General features: G+C 37.3%; 1 protein-coding gene across 3 annotated transcripts; it reads right to left on the bottom strand.

Annotated features, from left to right (window-relative positions):
* Positions 1 to 1,416: 1,416 nt before the first annotated feature.
* Positions 1,417 to 18,253, bottom strand: ap4m1 (adaptor related protein complex 4 subunit mu 1). 3 transcript variants are annotated; one of them, XM_059352416.1, is made up of 16 exons: positions 17,952 to 18,253; positions 17,518 to 17,579; positions 16,331 to 16,416; positions 16,136 to 16,242; positions 15,066 to 15,162; positions 14,111 to 14,221; positions 13,861 to 13,938; positions 13,631 to 13,693; positions 12,254 to 12,320; positions 11,778 to 11,831; positions 9,964 to 10,070; positions 9,765 to 9,856; positions 7,514 to 7,561; positions 7,162 to 7,212; positions 4,817 to 4,934; positions 1,417 to 1,893 (listed from the first exon to the last, which is right to left on the bottom strand). In XM_059352416.1, the coding sequence occupies exons 2-16, from the start codon at positions 17,573 to 17,575 to the stop codon at positions 1,702 to 1,704; spliced, it is 1,329 nt and encodes a 442-aa protein (XP_059208399.1). In that variant the 5' UTR covers positions 17,576 to 17,579; positions 17,952 to 18,253; the 3' UTR covers positions 1,417 to 1,701. The 3 variants fall into 3 exon arrangements, with proteins under 3 accessions (XP_059208399.1, XP_059208398.1, XP_059208400.1); XM_059352415.1 differs by having other exon boundaries at positions 17,518 to 17,576; XM_059352417.1 differs by lacking the exon at positions 1,417 to 1,893 and adding an exon at positions 3,922 to 3,984 and having other exon boundaries at positions 17,518 to 17,576.
* Between the last annotated feature and the right edge of the window lie 387 nt (positions 18,254 to 18,640).

The following is an 18,640-nucleotide window of genomic DNA, read 5'->3' as shown; positions in this document are numbered from 1 at the left end:
TTTGAGCTACTTGGTTATTTCAACATAAAAAAGACATTTCAAGTTATTTTGAGACAAAGTTATTATGAAATAAAGACATTTTTAGCAAACGGACATTATTTTATATATATTCTAAAATACTGGGTCATTATTTAGAGACACAAAGTTGGAAATACAAGTTTGTAACAAACAAAACTAATATTTTTGACATAAATACATAATTTCATGTCATAATTTTTGAGCTACTCAGTTATTTCAACATAAAAAAACATTTCAAGACAAAGTTATTTTGAAATAGACATTTTTAGCAAGCAGTCATATATATATATATATATATATATATATATATATATATATATATATTCTAAAATACTGCACCATTATTTTGACATATTTTTAAATTACAAAGTTAGAAAAACAAGTTTGTAACACAAAGTGATTATTTTGAAATAAAAGACATTATTTAAAAATACATTGTCATTATTTTTGAGCTACTTGGTTATTTCAACATTAAAAAAAGTTATTTTGAAATAAAGACATTTTTAGCAAACGGTCATTATTTTTATATATATTCTAAAATACTGCATCCTTCAACATAGAAATACTTTATTTTGATATTTTGAGATACAAAGTCAGAAATAAAATTTGTGCAATTTGTGAGTTTATTCTTGTCGTTTTTTTAAATCAGAATATTGACCCCGCTCCCTCGACTCCATTTAAAATAAACCTACAACACACTCGTCATTTCTTGTTTGCTGTTTTTTATTTTATTTTAATATTAAACCCAGGAAAGTAAAGTCTGATATCACAGCCTGAAGCTTCTTCTTCTTCACCACAGAACTAAACGTGTAAATCTCTACTCAGTCCTCCTGATTGTTTGAGGAAATGACTGATTAAAGTCTTCTGTAGGAACCAATGAGACGCAGACAGGAAGTCAGACACAATAAAAGACAGAGAAACATCATGAGACTTATTATATTAAGAATGAAACTATAAACAGCAGCAGAACACTGAGTTGATTCTGCTCACAGGAAACTCTCACAACTTGGTTTCGGCCATAAAATTATATTTTAATATTATTTTCCACTTTTACTGAAATCTTTTAACCAGCATGAATCCTGGTCATCACCAACAAATATTATTTCATTTAACTGAAAAAATGAAGAAAATAAAAGAACCTGGATTTGAGTTAAAGTTCTCAGACACACACACACACACACACACAAACACAATCAGGATGTAACTGAATGAAAACAGTTTAAACAATAAAAAACATGATATAAATTATTATTTATTTATTTATTAATAAACAAAATGACGTCATCAGACCCTGATAATGTAGTTGTGGTCAATTTGTTTATTGTCATTTTGTGTCTTATTTTGTCATTTTGTGTCTTTTATTGTCTTTTTTGGGCCTTTTTTTCAGCCCCTGATGACATCATCATACCCTGCTGATGTGGTTGTGGTCAATTTGTGTCTTTTTTTTTTCTTTCAATGCCTTTTTTGGTCAATTTGTGTCTTATTTGTAATGTTTTGTATTTTTGTGGTCAATTTGTGTCTTATTTTGGACATTTTGAGTATTTTCTCGTAAATTTTTGTCTTTTTTGGGCCATTTTGTGTTTTTTTTCGTCAATGTTTTGTCTTTTTTGGGCCTTTTTTCCCAGCCCCTGATGATGTCAGACTGATGTCATCAGCCCCTGATGATGTCAGAGCCTGATGATGTCAGAGCCTGATGATGTAGGAGTCGGAGTGTGTGACGTAGCGGACCCAGCGCTGGGCGGGGCCCGGCTGGAGAGGGTTGAGGCGGAGGAAGCGGACCTGGAGCCCCGTCACCGTCTGCTTGGGGAGCTCAAAGCTCAGAGCCACAGGACCCACCTCCAGGAGGGAGGAGGAGCTGAGGGAGGACACCTCCAGCTACAGGAGACATATATACAGGGTTAGAGGAGGAGCTGAGGAGGACACCTCCAGCTACAGGAGACATATATACAGGGTTAGAGGAGGAGCTGAGGAGGACACCTCCAGCTATACAGGAGACATATATACAGGGTTAGAGGAGGAGCTGAGGAGGACACCTCCAGCTACAGGAGACATATATACAGGGTTAGAGGAGGAGCTGAGGAGGACACCTCCAGCTACAGGAGACATATATACAGGGTTAGAGGAGGAGCTGAGGAGGACACCTCCAGCTATACAGGAGACATATATACAGGGTTAGAGGAGGAGCTGAGGGAGGACACCTCCAGCTACAGGAGACATATATACAGGGTTAGAGGAGGAGCTGAGGAGGACACCTCCAGCTACAGGAGACATATATACAGGGTTAGAGGAGGAGCTGAGGAGGACACCTCCAGCTACAGGAGACATATATACAGGGTTAGAGGAGGAGCTGAGGAGGACACCTCCAGCTATACAGGAGACATATATACAGGGTTAGAGGAGGAGCTGAGGAGGACACCTCCAGCTATACAGGAGACATATATACAGGGTTAGAGGAGGAGCTGAGGAGGACACCTCCAGCTATACAGGAGACATATATACAGGGTTAGAGGAGGAGCTGAGGAGGACACCTCCAGCTATACAGGAGACATATAAAGTTGAAACCAGAAGTTTACATACACTAACATTATTATGCCTTGAAACAATTTGGGAAAGCCCAGATGATGCTGTCATGTCTTTGGAAGCTTCTGATTGGTTCATTGACAACATTAGAGTTAATTGGAGACACACCTGTGGATGTATTTTAAGGCACACCTGAAACACACTGCTGTTTTGAGTGACATCATGGGAAAGTCAAAAGAAATCAGCCAAGATATCAGGAAGAGAATTGTGGACTTGCACAAGTCTGGTTCATCCTTGGGTGCAATTTCCAGATGCCTGAAGGTTCCACATTCATCTGTTCAAATAATTATAGCCAAGTATGAACACCATGGGAATGTCCAGCCATCATAGCGCTCAGGAAGGAGACGGGTTCTGTGTCCCAGAGATGAACGAGCTTTGGTCCAAAATGTGCAAATCAACCCAAGAACAAAAGCAAAAGACCTTGTGAAGATGCTGGCTGAAGCTGGTAATAGTGTGTCACTATCCAGAGTGAAACGAGTCCTGAGACATGGGCTGAAAGGCCACTCTGCCAGGAAGAAGACATTACTCCAAAAGAAACATAAAACAGCCAGATTAAAGTTTGCAAATGCACACAGGGACAAAGACCTTAATTTTTGGAGACATGTCCTGTGGTCTGACAAAACTGTTATCTGGCTGTTTTCTGTTTCTTTTGGAGTAATGTCTTCTTCCTGGCAGAGTGGCCTTTCAGTCCATGTCTCAGGACTCGTTTCACTGTGGATAATAACACACTCTTACCAGCTTCAGCCAGCATCTTCACAATCTTTTGCTTTTGTTCTTGGGTTGATATTCACATTTTGTGGTACGATGGCTGGACATTCCCATGGTGTTCATACTTGGGTATAATTATTTGAACAGATGAATGTGGAACCTTCAGGCATCTGGAAATTGCACCCAAGGATGAACCAGACTTGTGCAAGACCACAATTCTCTTCCTGATATCTTGGTTGATTTCTTTTGACTTTCCCATGATGTCACACAAAGAAGCAGTGTGTTTCAGGTGTGCCTTAAAATACATCCACAGGTGTGTCTCTAATTAACTCTCATGTTGTCAATGAACCTATCAGAAGCTTCCAAAGACATGACAGCATCATCTGGGCTTTCCCAAATTGTTTCAAGGCATAATAATGTTAGTGTATGTAAACTTCTGACTTTGAAGAAAGTCATAACAAATTGTTTTAAAAGATCCTTCTCTCATTATTCTGGCATTTAGCAAATAGAAATAATTTTGGTAATCCTAACGGACCTAAAACAGGAAAAGTGATTTAATCTGATTTCATGTCAGACAGTGAGAAAAAAAGCATACGTGTCTTTTTATATAGTGTATGTAAACTTCTGGTTTCAACTGTATACAGGGTTAGAGGAGGAGCTGAGGGAGGACACCTCCAGCTGGATATATACAGGAGATAGATACAGAAATATACTCATGAAATATGTCTTAAAATATATCAATAAATACAGAAACGTGCTATAAAATACATTAATATGGTTATGAAATATATTGTTAAATAAATAAAGTAATAAATAAATAAAAATGCTATAAAATAAATACATATAGCTATGAAATATATCTTAAAATTAATAAATAAAATAATAAATACGTAAACATGCTATATAGTAAATAAATAAAGCCACGAAATATATCTTAAAATATATTAATAAAATAATAAATACATTAACATGGTATAAAATACAAAAAATATGATTATAAAAATATGTCTTAAAATATGTAAATAAAAATATTAAATAAATATGTAAACATGGTTTAATATATAGATAGCTATGAAATATATCTTAATTATAAATAAATAATTATAATAATAATTTTAAATAAAATAATAAATAAATAGATAAGCATGCTATAAAATAAAATAAATAAATAATAAATAACGCCCTGAAATATATCTTAAAATAAAAAATATAAAAAAATATGATAAATATGGATATGAAATATATCTTAAAATTATAGATAAATAATAAATAAATCCAAAATAATTGAATATAGCTATGAAATATGTCTTAAAGTAAATAAATAAAATAATAAATACACATACATAAAAAAAATAAAAAAATATATATAAGATAAATAAATAAATATAAAATAAATAATATATAAGATGAATAAATAAATATAGAATAAATAAATATGGCTATGAAATATATCTGTTTACTGTTCCTGCTTTTATTTAATATTTTTATTGTTGTTGTTGTTTTTGTTGACCTTAAAGAGAGCCGACAGCTGCGTTCCTCCGGTGAATCGAGGGATTCTCCACTCGATGACTCGACTCTGAAGCTTCAACTCAGAACTCTGATCAGGACTACTGAGCTCCTGGGACAGACTACACACACACACACACACACACACACACACACACACACACACACACACACACACACAGGGCAGAGGTCAGAGGTCAGCAGTGAAAAGCTCTGGAGGTGATTTGATGATAATCTGCTGTCAGCTGATGAACTCACTTCACACGTCGCCGCGTTCAAACAACAAACACATTCAACACTTTAACACACACACACACACACACACACACACACACACACACACACACACACACACACACACACCTCTATAAATCCATAAATCTCTAAGTCCTGGGGCTCAGAACAACACAGTTAGAATGTAGGAAAAAAAATCATAATCATTTAAATCATCTGATAAATTGTCTTTTAAAAAATTTGAATAAAATGGATTTTATATATAAACACTTTTCCAAGTGCCAACAGGGGTCACGAATGTTGTAAAAAAAAAAAAAAACAATTACCACAAAAAAACCTCACAAAATGAACATAAGACGACATAAAATTACAAAAAGATGTAAAATGATCAAAAAAAGACGAAAACTGACCCCCAAAAAAGTAAAATTGCCCCCACAAAGACACAAATTCACCAAAAAATGACATAAAATGACCAAAGAAAGACGTAAAATTACAAAAAATATGTAAATTACCAAAAAGACACAAAATAACCACAATAGCTTGGCCCACATATTAAAGTATTGTCATATTTCTTGTCCTCTCCCCTCTGCTCTGTGTAAACAGCCTCTTTATTTTAAATGACACATGTAGAATAAAGAGATTTTGACACAAATATCAAGTTTTGGTCACTTTTTATAACTGATGACGCGTTCAAGGACCGTGGGAAAGTTTAAACTCTGACGATAACGTCTGTTTTTACTGTTTATTTCTATGATAAAAGATGGATTTTTGGGATTTTTTTAAATTAAATGTACTTTTCAAACCCAACAAAGTGTCTGTGGTTAATCTGCTCATCTTTAAAACTAAATAACCTGTTTAAACGTCCTCCAGTAGTTACATATGTCATATATATATATATCTATATATGAAGTTGAAGTGTGCAGTAAAGCTCTGAGCCTGTTGTCGTTAAATCTCCATTTGCATGATTTCCCTAAACAAGCAGCAGCTCTTGGTGGAGCTCAGCTTCAGCTTCCTGCTTTGTTAATGTCGTCGTTCATCATGTAAATCAGACGGACGAGACGCTTCCTGCTCCTCAAACACACCACAGATCATCACACACTTTATAGTGACAAACTTTACCAAAACATACTCAACTTGATATCAACAAACCCCGTTATTTACACATCTTTAAATTAAAACTTTTTTAAGCAAACAAAGTCATTATTTTGACACAAAAGGTCATTATTTGGAAAGATTTAGTATTTATTTGTAATAAAGACATTATTTTGAATGATTTAGCTTTTATTTTGAAATAAAATACATTATTTTTAGTTATTTAGCTTTTATTTTGAAATAAAAAGACATTATTTTGAAATATGTAGTTATTTATTTTGTAATAAAGACATTATTCTGAGTTATTTAGCTTTTATTTTGAAATAAAAAGACACTATTTTGAAAAATGTAGTATTTATTTTGTAATAAAGACATTATTTTGAATTATTTAGCTTTTATTTAGAAATAAAAATACATTATTTTGAAAAATTTGGTATTTATTTTGTAATAAAGACATTATTTTGAATTATTTAGCTTTTATTTTGAATTAAAAAGACATTATTTTGAAAAATGTGGCATTTATTTTGAAATAAAGATAAATTATTTTTAAATATTTAGTTTTTATTTTGAAATAAAAACACATTATTCTGAAATATTAGATCATTATTCTGACATAGAAAGTAATTGACTTTAAAACACTAAGTTGTTATTTAGACATAAAAAGAGATTATTTTGATATAAAAAGTCAATATTTTGAGATACAAAGTTAGAAATACAGGTTTGTAACACAAAGCTCTTATTTTGAAATAAAAAGGCATTACTTCATGCGATTATTTTTGAGCCACTTGGTTGTTATTTAAACATAAAAAAAGACATGTTGGTCATTATTTAAATAAGGTTTGTTATTAAAATGTTCTCCAGGAAGTTTCTCTCCCTCTCATAGACAGAAACAGGAGCAACAGGAGCAACAGGAGCAACAGGAGCAACAGGAGGAAGAGGAGGAAGAGGAGGAAGAGGAGCTCTCCTGACATGTAAATGTAGTTTTACATAACAAACATCAGAATCATTTGACTGTCGACTCACCTGACGGAGCCTCGAGGCACCGGCACGCTCACACACACACTGATGGCTGAGCTGTAGGGATGACATCATCACCTTCATCATCATCATCATCATCATCATCAGAGTCTCTGAGCTGCAGGTCAGACTGGAGGCTTTTAGTGTGGTGGAAAGCAACAGATTGCTTTATTTTGAAGGTACCTTTTTAAAAGCGACTTATTTTTATTTCTATTTTATGTCACTTTGTAAACAACAACAACATTTTACTGAACTTCTGTCTATCAGGAATCATTTCAGGGTGAGATGTTTCATTGGTTCTTTTTGTTTTTTAGTTTTGTTGAATGATTTTTTCTTCTCTGTGTGAAATCTAACTAACCTCTTTGGTGGCAGGTCGCAGCGCAGCTTCAGGTACATCAGCAGCAGCCTGAGGAGGAGACAGCAGGTTATAACAGGTTATAACAGGTTATATAGACTAGATTTATATAGCAGCAGCCTGAGGAGGAGACAGCAGGTTATAACAGGTTATAACAGGTTACATTATAGTTTATATGGACTAGATTTATATAGCAGCAGCCTGAGGAGGAGACCACAGGTTATAACAGGTTATAACAGGTCATAACAGGTTATATAGAGTAGATTTATATAGCAGCAGCCTGAGGAGACCACAGGTTACAACAGGTCATAACAGGTTATGTAGAGTAGATTTATATAGCAGCAGCCTGCGGAGAACCACAGGTTATAACAGGTTATAGCAGGTTATATAGACTAGATTTATATAGCAGCAGCCTGAGGAGGACCACCGGTTATATCAGGTTATAACAGGTTATATAGACTAGATTTATATAGACTAGATTTATATAGACTAGATTTATATAGCAGCAGCCTGCGGAGAACCACAGGTTATAACAGGTTATAGCAGGTTATATAGACTAGATTCATATAGCAGCAGCCTGAGGAGAACCACAGGTTATAACAGGTTATTCATAGTTTATATAGATTACCAAACTCTACTGGAGAACTAGAATTTGACTTGGCTGCAGGACTTGATTACAGGACTCAGCTCTGGGACTTGTAAGTGAGACTAGGTTTACAAGACTAGACGAGACTAGACCCTGGGCCTCGACCCTGAGACTCTAGTGTGACTCTAGTGTGACTCTAGTGTGACTCTAGTGTGACTCTAGTGAGACTAGGTTTACAAGACTAGATTCTGCTATTCAACCCTGGGACTCGACCCTGACAAGCAAGTCTGTGACTTGAGTGCCTGACTCAACTCTTTGACTCGACCCTGAGACTCGACCCTGAGACTCTAGTGTGACTTTAGTGTGACTCTAGTGTGACTCTAGTGTGACTCTAGTGAGACTCTAGTGACTCTAGTGACTCTAGTGAGACTCTAGTGTGACTCTAGTGAGACTCTAGTGAGACTCTAGTGTGACTCTAGTGAGACTCTAGTGTGACTCTAGTGAGACTCTAGTGTGACTTTAGTGTGACTCTAGTGTGACTCTAGTGAGACTCTAGTGTGACTCTAGTGTGACTCTAGTGAGACTCTAGTGTGACTCTAGTGAGACTCTAGTGTGACTTTAGTGTGACTCTAGTGAGACTCTAGTGAGACTCTAGTGAGACTCTAGTGTGACTCTAGTGCGACTCTAGTGAGACTCTAGTGAGACTCTAGTGAGACTCTAGTGTGACTCTAGTGCGACTCTAGTGCGACTCTAGTGAGACTCTAGTGAGACTCTAGTGTGACTCTAGTGTGACTCTAGAGAGACTCTAGTGAGACTCTAGTGAGACTCTAGTGTGACTCTAGTGTGACTCTAGTGAGACTCTAGTGAGACTCTAGTGTGACTCTAGTGTGACTCTAGTGAGACTCTAGTGAGACTCTAGTGTGACTCTAGTGAGACTCTAGTGAGACTCTAGTGTGACTCTAGTGAGACTCTAGTGTGACTCTAGTGTGACTCTAGTGAGACTCTAGTGAGACTCTAGTGTGGCTCTAGTGTGACTCTAGTGAGACTCTAGTGTGACTCTAGTGTGACTCTAGTGTGACTCTAGTGAGACTCTAGTGTGACTCTAGTGTGACTCTAGTGAGACTCTAGTGAGACTCTAGTGTGACTCTAGTGTGACTCTAGAGAGACTCTAGTGACTCTAGTGTGACTCTAGTGTGACTCTAGTGAGACTCTAGTGTGACTCTAGTGTGACTCTAGTGAGACTCTAGTGTGACTCTAGTGAGACTCTAGTGAGACTCTAGTGTGACTCTAGTGTGACTCTAGAGAGACTCTAGTGAGACTCTAGTGAGACTCTAGTGAGACTCTAGTGCGACTCTAGTGAGACTCTAGTGTGACTCTAGTGAGACTCTAGTGAGACTCTAGTGCGACTCTAGTGCGACTCTAGTGAGACTCTAGTGAGACTCTAGTGCGACTCTAGTGAGACTCTAGTGTGACTCTAGTGTGACTCTAGTGCGACTCTAGTGAGACTCTAGTGTGACTCTAGTGTGACTCTAGTGTGACTCTAGTGTGACTCTAGTGCGACTCTAGTGAGACTCTAGTGCGACTCTAGTGAGACTCTAGTGTGACTCTAGTGTGACTCTAGTGTGACTCTAGTGTGACTCTAGTGTGACTCTAGTCCTGGAGGCGTACCTGCCCCCGCTGTCCCTCTCGATGGTTGGGTAGAGGCGGAAGGGCGGGGCGGTGGGCAGGTCGTCACTCAGCTGATACTGCATCACTGTTTGCTGCAGGACAACAATCACACATTCACAGACAAACAAATCATTCAGTTTGTTTTGTTCTGAGCCGTTTTAAACGTGACTTCCTGCTCTGAGAGAGTAAACCGACTCACCTCTCCCTGACTCGGACAGAGTCGGAGGATCCGGTTGCTGTCGAACTCGTCGAGTCTCACCGCCTGGTGGAAGCTGCACTCGTCCACTCGCACCGCCGCGCCGTAACCTGGAGGATCAATAAACACAGAAATCAGACCAAAACTTTTTGATTTGAATTAACACATTTTTAATCACTAATTTCTTTTATTTTACTCGCAATAACATTGACTTTTTTTTCTGTGTGCTTGTGTCTCTCTAGTCCCTCTCATAGAGCCGTTTCATGTCGGGTCATTTAGTCTCTCCTCCACTATGAACGCTCCAGAAGTTGTATCAAATGATCCACTAATGATTGTAAACAAACCGGCATGCTTACTGTACACATGGTGTCCGCCGCTGATTGTAAACAAACCAGCATACTAACTGTACACGTGGTGTCCACCACTGATTGTAAACAAACCGGCATGCTAACTGTACACGTGGTGTCCGCCACTGATTGTAAACAAACCAGCATACTAACTGTACACGTGGTGTCCACCACTGATTGTAAACAAACCAGCATACTAACTGTACACGTGGTGTCTGCCGATGATTGTAAACAAACCAGCATACTAACTGTACACGTGGTGTCTGCCGATGATTGTAAACAAACCAGCATACTAACTGTACACATGGTGTCCACCACTGATTGTAAACAAACCAGCATACTAACTGTACACGTGGTGTCCACCACTGATTGTAAACAAACCAGCATACTAACTGTACACGTGGTGTCCACCACTGATTGTAAACAAACCAGCATACTAACTGTACACGTGGTGTCCACCACTGATTGTAAACAAACCAGCATACTAACTGTACACGTGGTGTCTGCCGATGATTGTAAACAAACCAGCATACTAACTGTACACGTGGTGTCCGCCGCTGATTGTAAACAAACCAGCATGCTAACTGTACATGTGGTGTCCGCTGCTGATTGTAAACAAACCGGCATGCTTACTGTACACTTGGTGTCCGCCGCTGATTGTAAACAAACCGGCATCACTAACTGTACACAATGTGTCCGGTGCTTGTTGTAAACAAACAGAGGTAGCTAACTGAACACATGCTGTTGCAGCACATACACACTGTACTGCTACAGAGCTAACTGTTAGCCTGTTAGCATTGTGCTACTGTTAGCACTGCTGCTGCTCTGACTATCGTCTCCTCCACCTCGTTCCTGACGTCAGACTGCAGTATAAAAGGACAGAAACTCTCTTTGCCTTCCCTGGATCTCTATGAACGCCCTCAGGTGAAAAGCTGCCACGGGTCTTTCAGGCAATATAGCGAGACATTTACAGGACTGTACTATGAAAGGGGCTATAAAAAACAAAAATCAACCCAAACTAAACTTTTTGATTTAATTAACCCTTAATAGGGCACTCATTGAAATACTGGCAAATTCCAAATTTCAACCCTAGAGAATATTGGAGGATATTACATACAGCCAGAATGTGTAAAAAAAACATACGGACCCAGCGGAGGGGGGTCATATTTTCAGAAAAAAGTTTACGAGAATGCGCAGATTTCTGAGATTTAAAGTGGTGAATCTGCGAGAAAAAAGTTGCTTTTTTTCCTCACTTTTTTCTCGTAAATCTGTGACTTTTTTTTCTTTCCCGAATATTTCCCGAAATATTAGCTCCCATCAGAGAGACATGGGGACCACATTTCGGATATCTGCTGAAGTTACCAAATACGGTTCTTTGCCCGATAAAGACACTTAATCACTCATTTTTTATTTTACTTGCGATAATATTTACTTTTGTTCTGTGTGTGTGTGTGTGTGTGTGTGTGTTACCTCTGAGCTGTGACTTCCCGATGCTGAACTCTTCGTTCAGTCCGATTCTCATCTCTGTCCACCAGAAAGAAAACATCGTGTTCAGTTTGTCAGCTGATCAACTTTCATTCTGAAGTTTTGTTCTCCAGTCTTTGTTTTTTTTACATTACGTGTCATTTAACTGACGCTTCTGTCCAAAGCAACTTACAAAAAGGTTTTTAGACGCCTGTGCCAGAGCCTGACTGGACCCTGAGCGTCGAGTGCGTGACTCGACTCTGCGACTCGACTGTGAGACTCTAGTAAGTGAGTGAACCTTAAGACTGGAGTGTGTGCCTCCACTTCTATCTGTTTCTGATCTGTTTGTGAGTCGTTGGTCGTCTCCTGTTGGAGAAAAGCTCTGATGTTGGTTGGTTGGTTGGTTGGTTGTGACACTGTGAGACCGGAAGCCTCATGTTGATATTATTATATATTATATTATATATTAATGTGTGACTGACCAGAGCAGCTGGGCATGTAGCACTTGACTCTGATCTCTCCCTCCACGTCGGCCTTCATCAGAACGCCCTGAAACACAAACAGAGAGCTCAGACTGCTTTTATAGTTTCAGAGAAACAAACAGAATCATCCTGAAGTCACTGAGACGTTAAATATTAAACTAGAACATTTCTACAGACATGTTGAGTGTGCTTGACTCTGGCCCGTGACTCTACCCATACATTATTAGATTACAATCTGAACTGTTTTCAAAATGGAAAAAAAACATTTTAGTCCAGACCGTAGCTCCTATCATCACCTTGAGCATCCTCAGTTCTTCCTGAACGTCTACATGTGTGTTTTGTGAAGAAAAATGAAGAAATTGTTTTTTTTAGAGCGATCAGAAGAAACTGGTAGCTCTGCTTTCCTCCAGAAATGTTCCCTCCTTTTCCCCATGGAGGTCTATGAGGCTGTGGGTGGTGTTGGTGGATCATATGTGGTCCTACGCCCAAACTAGAACTCTGACAGCTTTACCACACCAATGTGAGGGACATTTTTGGGTACTGTTATGTATGTTTTTGCCATTTTTAACATATATTTTGGGTATTTTTTTTTACATATTTTGGGGTATTTTTAATGTATTTTTTAAAACATATTTTAGGGTATTTTTAATGTATTTTCTAACATATTAAGGGTATTTTTGATGTACTTTTTAAACATATTTAGGGTATTTTTAATGTATTTTTTAAACATATTTTAGGGTATTTTTAATGTATTTTCTAACATATTTAGGATATTTTTAATGTATTTTTAAACATATTTAGGGTATCTTTAATGTATTTTTTTAAACATATTTTGGGGTATTTTTTATGTATTCTTAATTTTTTTTTTGTATTTTTACATATTTTTCAGCATATTTTACGTATTTTTTTGGTATTTTGGTTTTTTTTTCCTATTAATTTTTTCATGTATTTTTTGTATAGATTCTGGTGTCTGCACTACACAAAACCGGGAGTCGAGTTATTTGTTTGTTGCAATGCAATGTGAGGAAGAAGACCAATTTTCCTACGTTCCTATGTATAAATGATTTCTCTAGAGTGGTATATGCGGCCTCGAGTGTAGTTTCCAAATGTATTTTTTGACAAACTTTTCTCTCCCTCTCCACTCTAGCAATGATGTCATCCACTCTAGCCTCTCCATAGGGTAACAATGGGGGGATTTTCGCCGTGTTTTTGCAGAATAATTTGAAAACCCTTAGAAAGGTCACAGCACACTGGTCATGGCGAGCTGGTCGACTAGAGAACATAGTGTCTCTTTCAAACACTCAGTCACAGCTAAAAAAACAGATTTAAGACATTTAAATAGTTTGAGGAAGAGCAGAATGGATGTTTCACACTCACGTTGGAGCCGATGACCACCGACATCCTCTCTATCACGTCCACAAATATCTCACTCTTCCCTCCCTGGAACACACACACACACACACACACACACACACACACACACACACACACAATATCAGATTATAGCAAACAAATAAACGTATTTGCATTTCTGTAACAGACGCAGTTTCCCCACTGGGATCAATAACGTGTTTGTGACTCAGGTGTGTGTGTGTGTGTGTGTGTACCTGTTCTCTGCTGGTCTGGATGGGTCTCGTGGCTGCTGAACTCGGAGCTACTTTACTTTGCTGCGTCTCGGCTCCAAACTGCAGCACAACAAACATTTTAATGACTGTAAAGCCTTTTAAATAGAAATATTCATCATTAATGTGCAGCAAACACACTGAGACAGTGTTACAGCTGGTTTATAACAGGCTGGAGTTATTATTGTTGTTGTTATTGTTGTTGTTGAACATGTTGTTGAGTGTGTTGACGCACCAAAGCGACGTTACTGAGGTCAAAGAGGCTGAAGGGACGAGACGTCACCGCTTCAGTCTGGATGAAGTTCTTCAGGACGTCAGAGGACGTCGTCTGGATGTAACCATAGTCCTGAGAGACAGACAGAGAGACAGGTAGAGAGACAGGTAGAGAGACAGACAGACAGACAGACAGGTAGAGAGACAGACAGGCAGGCAGACAGACAGACAGACAGACAGACAGACAGGTAGACAGACAGGTAGAGAGACAGGTAGAGAGACAGACAGGTAGAGAGACAGACAGACAGACAGACAGACAGGTAGACAGACAGGTAGAGAGACAGGTAGAGAGACAGGTAGAGAGACAGACAGGTAGAGAGACAGACAGGCAGACAGACAGACAGGTAGACAGACAGGCAGACAGACAGACAGGTAGAGAGACAGGTAGAGAGACAGAGAGACAGACAGACAGACAGGTAGACAGACAGGTAGAGAGACAGACAGGTAGAGAGACAGACAGGCAGACAGACAGACAGGTAGACAGACAGGCAGACAGACAGACAGGTAGACAGACAGACAGGTAGGCAGACAGACAGACAGGTAGACAGACAGACAGACAGGTAGACAGACAGACAGGTAGGCAGACAGACAGACAGGTAGACAGACAGACAGGTAGGCAGACAGACAGACAGGTAGACAGACAGGCAGACAGACAGACAGGTAGACAGACAGGCAGACAGACAGACAGGTAGAGAGACAGGTAGAGAGACAGAGAGACAGACAGAATATTATAATTAAGGGACAAAGCTGGAAAAGATCAGTTGGTTTCTTTACACTGGGGACATATTTTACATTAAAATATTATTATTATTATTATTCTTAACTGTTAACTGACAGAATGAATGGAACATGAATGGAAACGTTACCGACATGATACTGCTTACTGTGACTCTGTGTGTGTGTGTGTGTGATCTCACCACGACTTCGTCCAGCAGCTCGTAGATCAGAGCAAAGTTCATCTGCACCGACTTCTCTGACAGACTGCCACAGTAATCTTTAACCAGAGAGGTTAACCTGCACACACACACACACACACACACACACACACACACACACACCTTCTTTTAAACTGACTGGTTTTGTCTTTTTAATTAAAACAGTTTTAATTTGAATCATCGTCTCATTAGTTTCTCTCTGTTCTATAAATTTGGACCATGGAGTCGATGATGTCATCATTGAGCTGAACTTCTGTATTTGTTCTGTTGGTGTGTTTACTTCCCGTTTCTCTTCTGGTCTGATTCATATTTTCTGTTTTATGTGTCACAGATTCGTCTCGTTCTTCTTTCAGACTTCACGTGTTTGTTACTAATCCTGACTCAGTTACAGTGTTGTTACATGATGGAGGGAGACCTATCGACAGGTGGAAGGTACCTGTTGAGTTTTAATAGAGCGCACCTGTTGAGTTTAATAGAGCGTACCTGTAGAGTTTAAGAGTGTACCTGTTGAGTTTTAATGGAGTGTACCTGTAGAGTTTTAAGAGAGCGTACCTGTAGAGTTTTATTAGAGTGTACCTGTAGAGTTTTAATGGAGTGTACCTGTAGAGTTTTATTAGAGTGTACCTGTAGAGTTTTAATAGAGCGTACCTGTAGAGTTTTATTAGAGTGTACCTGTAGAGTTTTAATAGAGCGTACCTGTAGAGTTTTAAGAGAGCGTACCTGTTGAGTTTAATAGAGCGTACCTGTAGAGTTTAAGAGTGTACCTGTTGAGTTTTAATGGAGTGTACCTGTAGAGTTTTAAGAGAGCGTACCTGTAGAGTTTTATTAGAGTGTACCTGTAGAGTTTTAATGGAGTGTACCTGTAGAGTTTTATTAGAGTGTACCTGTAGAGTTTTAATAGAGCGTACCTGTAGAGTTTTATTAGAGTGTACCTGTAGAGTTTTAATGGAGTGTACCTGTAGAGTTTTAATGGAGTGTACCTGTAGAGTTTTATTAGAGTGTACCTGTAGAGTTTTAATAGAGCGTACCTGTAGAGTTTTAAGAGAGCGTACCTGTTGAGGAACTCTACGATGGTGAAGGGGGAGGAGTCAGAGGAGCAGGTGGCGACCCAGTAGAGTCCTCCCTGACGAACGTGGACGAAGTGAACGTCTTTATGACTCTGAAGGACAAAACGAATCAGGAAGGTTTTTATCTGTGGATTTTATTTAAATGTTAAAGTTTCTCTCACACACACACAGAGAGGTTACCATGACAACAGGAGGCTGGTCTCCGGTCAGTGCCGTGACCTTCTCGTAGAAAACGCCAACGACATCACTTCCTGCTTCTCCGCGGACTGAAGGTCGGGTTAAGAAGTTTTCTTGTGTGTTTTTATAACAAACAGAGAGACGAGACGCTTTAGACGGTTTGTGTTGTTGTTCTCTCTGTGTCCTTGTGTTTCACTGGAAATATATCAAACCTCTGCAGCTCTGTGGAGTCACAACAACTCAAACAGCCTTTGTGCAGAATAACAGTTAGAATGACAGAAACCAGAAAAAAAAAGAAAAAAACAAGTTGAAGTTTTCTTTTTAAATTGTAATACTTTTCAAAAGTATAAGGAGCAAAAGAAAAACGTAAAATGACAAAAAAAGGATGTAAAATGTAACAGAACATTTTAAATTGTAATACAAATGTTGTACAAAACAAGCACAATATGACAAAAAATACATTAAAAAAATATGTAAAATTACCAAAAAAAAGACATAAAATGACAAAAAAAAGACGTAAAATTACCACAAAAAAAGACATAAAATGACAAAAAAAGATGTAAAATTACCAAAAAAAGATGTTAAATCACAAAAAATAGACGTTAAATGACCCCCCCAAAAAATGTAAAAGGACCCCCAAAAAATACTTAAAATAACCAAAAAATACGTAAAATGACGTAAAAAGATGTTAAATGACCAAATTGACCTAAAATTTAAAAAAAGTAAAATGACCCAAAAATACGTAAAATAACCAAAAATTAGGTAAAATGACCAAAAAGATGTAAAATACATAAAAAGGCCAAAAAGACATTAAATGACCCAAAAAAACTGTAAAATGAAAAAAAAGATGTTAAATGACCAAAAACGACTTCAAATGACCAAAAAAAAGTTAAATTACCAAAAAGATGTAAAGTTACTCCAAAAAACACGTTAAATAACTAAAAAATACATAAAAAGGCCAAAAAGACATTAAATGACCCCAAAAAACTTAAAATAACCAAAAAATAAAAAGTGAAATAACAACAACAAAAAGAAGCAGAATTTACTGTTTTTAACAGGATCTGGTTCATTTTAAGTGACACATGGAGAATAAAGAGATTCTGACACTAATATCAACATTTAACAAGTTTTGGTGACTTTTTATAACAGATATTTTAATAAGTGACATGTTAGTCTGTGTGTCAGGATACAGTCTTTGTAGATGAGGTGGTCCCCCTTAGAGGACAGGATGAAGATCTGACAGATCATCCTGCTGACAGACAGATTATTAATATTTAGTATAACATGTTCTCACGTTTCATGAGGTAAACTAACAAAGATATTAAAGGTTAGAAGTTAAATTCCCTGTCTCTCTAAAGGTTTGAAGATTTAAAGGCAACGTTTCACCTCTGAAACGGGATTAAAACCAATAATACTGATTCAATTCTGATTCATCTGATGCCGAATTAATCACAACTTCCATCTGAATCGTAAAACATCTTGAAGAAGTTTTTAAAATTAAAATAACGACTAAAAGAAGTTAAAATAAGTTAAATTGACTGAAATAGTAAAGAAGTTGATGATAAACAGAGAAAACCAGCCTTAAATCAAGCTCTGCTTTAAATACAGACACATGTTGACTCACCTGCAGTGGAATAAAGATGAAAGAGCGAAAATAAGATGTTTATGTGTTTGTTATTGATCCATAAATAAGATTTAAAGTGGTTTCACTGAGCTAACCAGGCTAACAGCTAGCGGCCGTTAGAGTCATTTAAACAGTTAATTATTAACATTAGAGCCGTTCAGGATGAACCGAATAACGCTGATTCACTTCTACTAATGAAATGTTTTAGTTAAAATATTAAAAGATCCACGAAAATATGATTTAATGTTTGTTTTTTATCTGCCGGACTCATGTGACAGACTGTTTACTGACCGGGTCACTATAGAGACGGAGAGCTGCTACAGCGACACCAGCAGGCCGGGAGGAGAACTACACTATACATTATATTATATTATTACATTTATTATATTATTATATATTATACTTATTATTTATATTTATGTTATTACATGTATTATATTATTATATATGACATTTACTATTTATATTTATATGTATATTTATTTTATTACATGTATTATATTATTATATATTATATTTATTATTTATTTATTGTATTATTTATTTTATTTTACAAATTTATTTATTCGTATAACAACAACAATAATAATAATAATAATATAAAATATTTCTAAAATTACCGACAAAATACAGACAAAATGTATAGAAAATATTAGTACTTTTTTTAATTGATTGGTATCCACCAAATT

Source organism: Centropristis striata, chromosome 15 (genome assembly GCF_030273125.1).
Source record: "Centropristis striata isolate RG_2023a ecotype Rhode Island chromosome 15, C.striata_1.0, whole genome shotgun sequence".
In the NCBI taxonomy this organism is placed as follows: Eukaryota; Metazoa; Chordata; class Actinopteri; order Perciformes; family Serranidae; genus Centropristis; species Centropristis striata.
This window is presented reverse-complemented; position numbering and strand designations above follow the sequence as displayed.

Coding starts and splice junctions, on each gene's coding strand:
- ap4m1 (XM_059352416.1), bottom strand. CDS start 17,575: ATGATCTGTCAGATCTTCATCCTGTCCTCTAAGGGGGACCACCTCATC. Junction 9,857..9,963: donor TCTGTCCGAGTCAGGGAGAG/GTGAGTCGGTTT, acceptor GTTGTCCTGCAG/CAAACAGTGATGCAGTATCA. Junction 1,894..4,816: donor AGCTGTCGGCTCTCTTTAAG/GTCAACAAAAAC, acceptor TGTCTCCTGTAG/CTGGAGGTGTCCTCCCTCAG.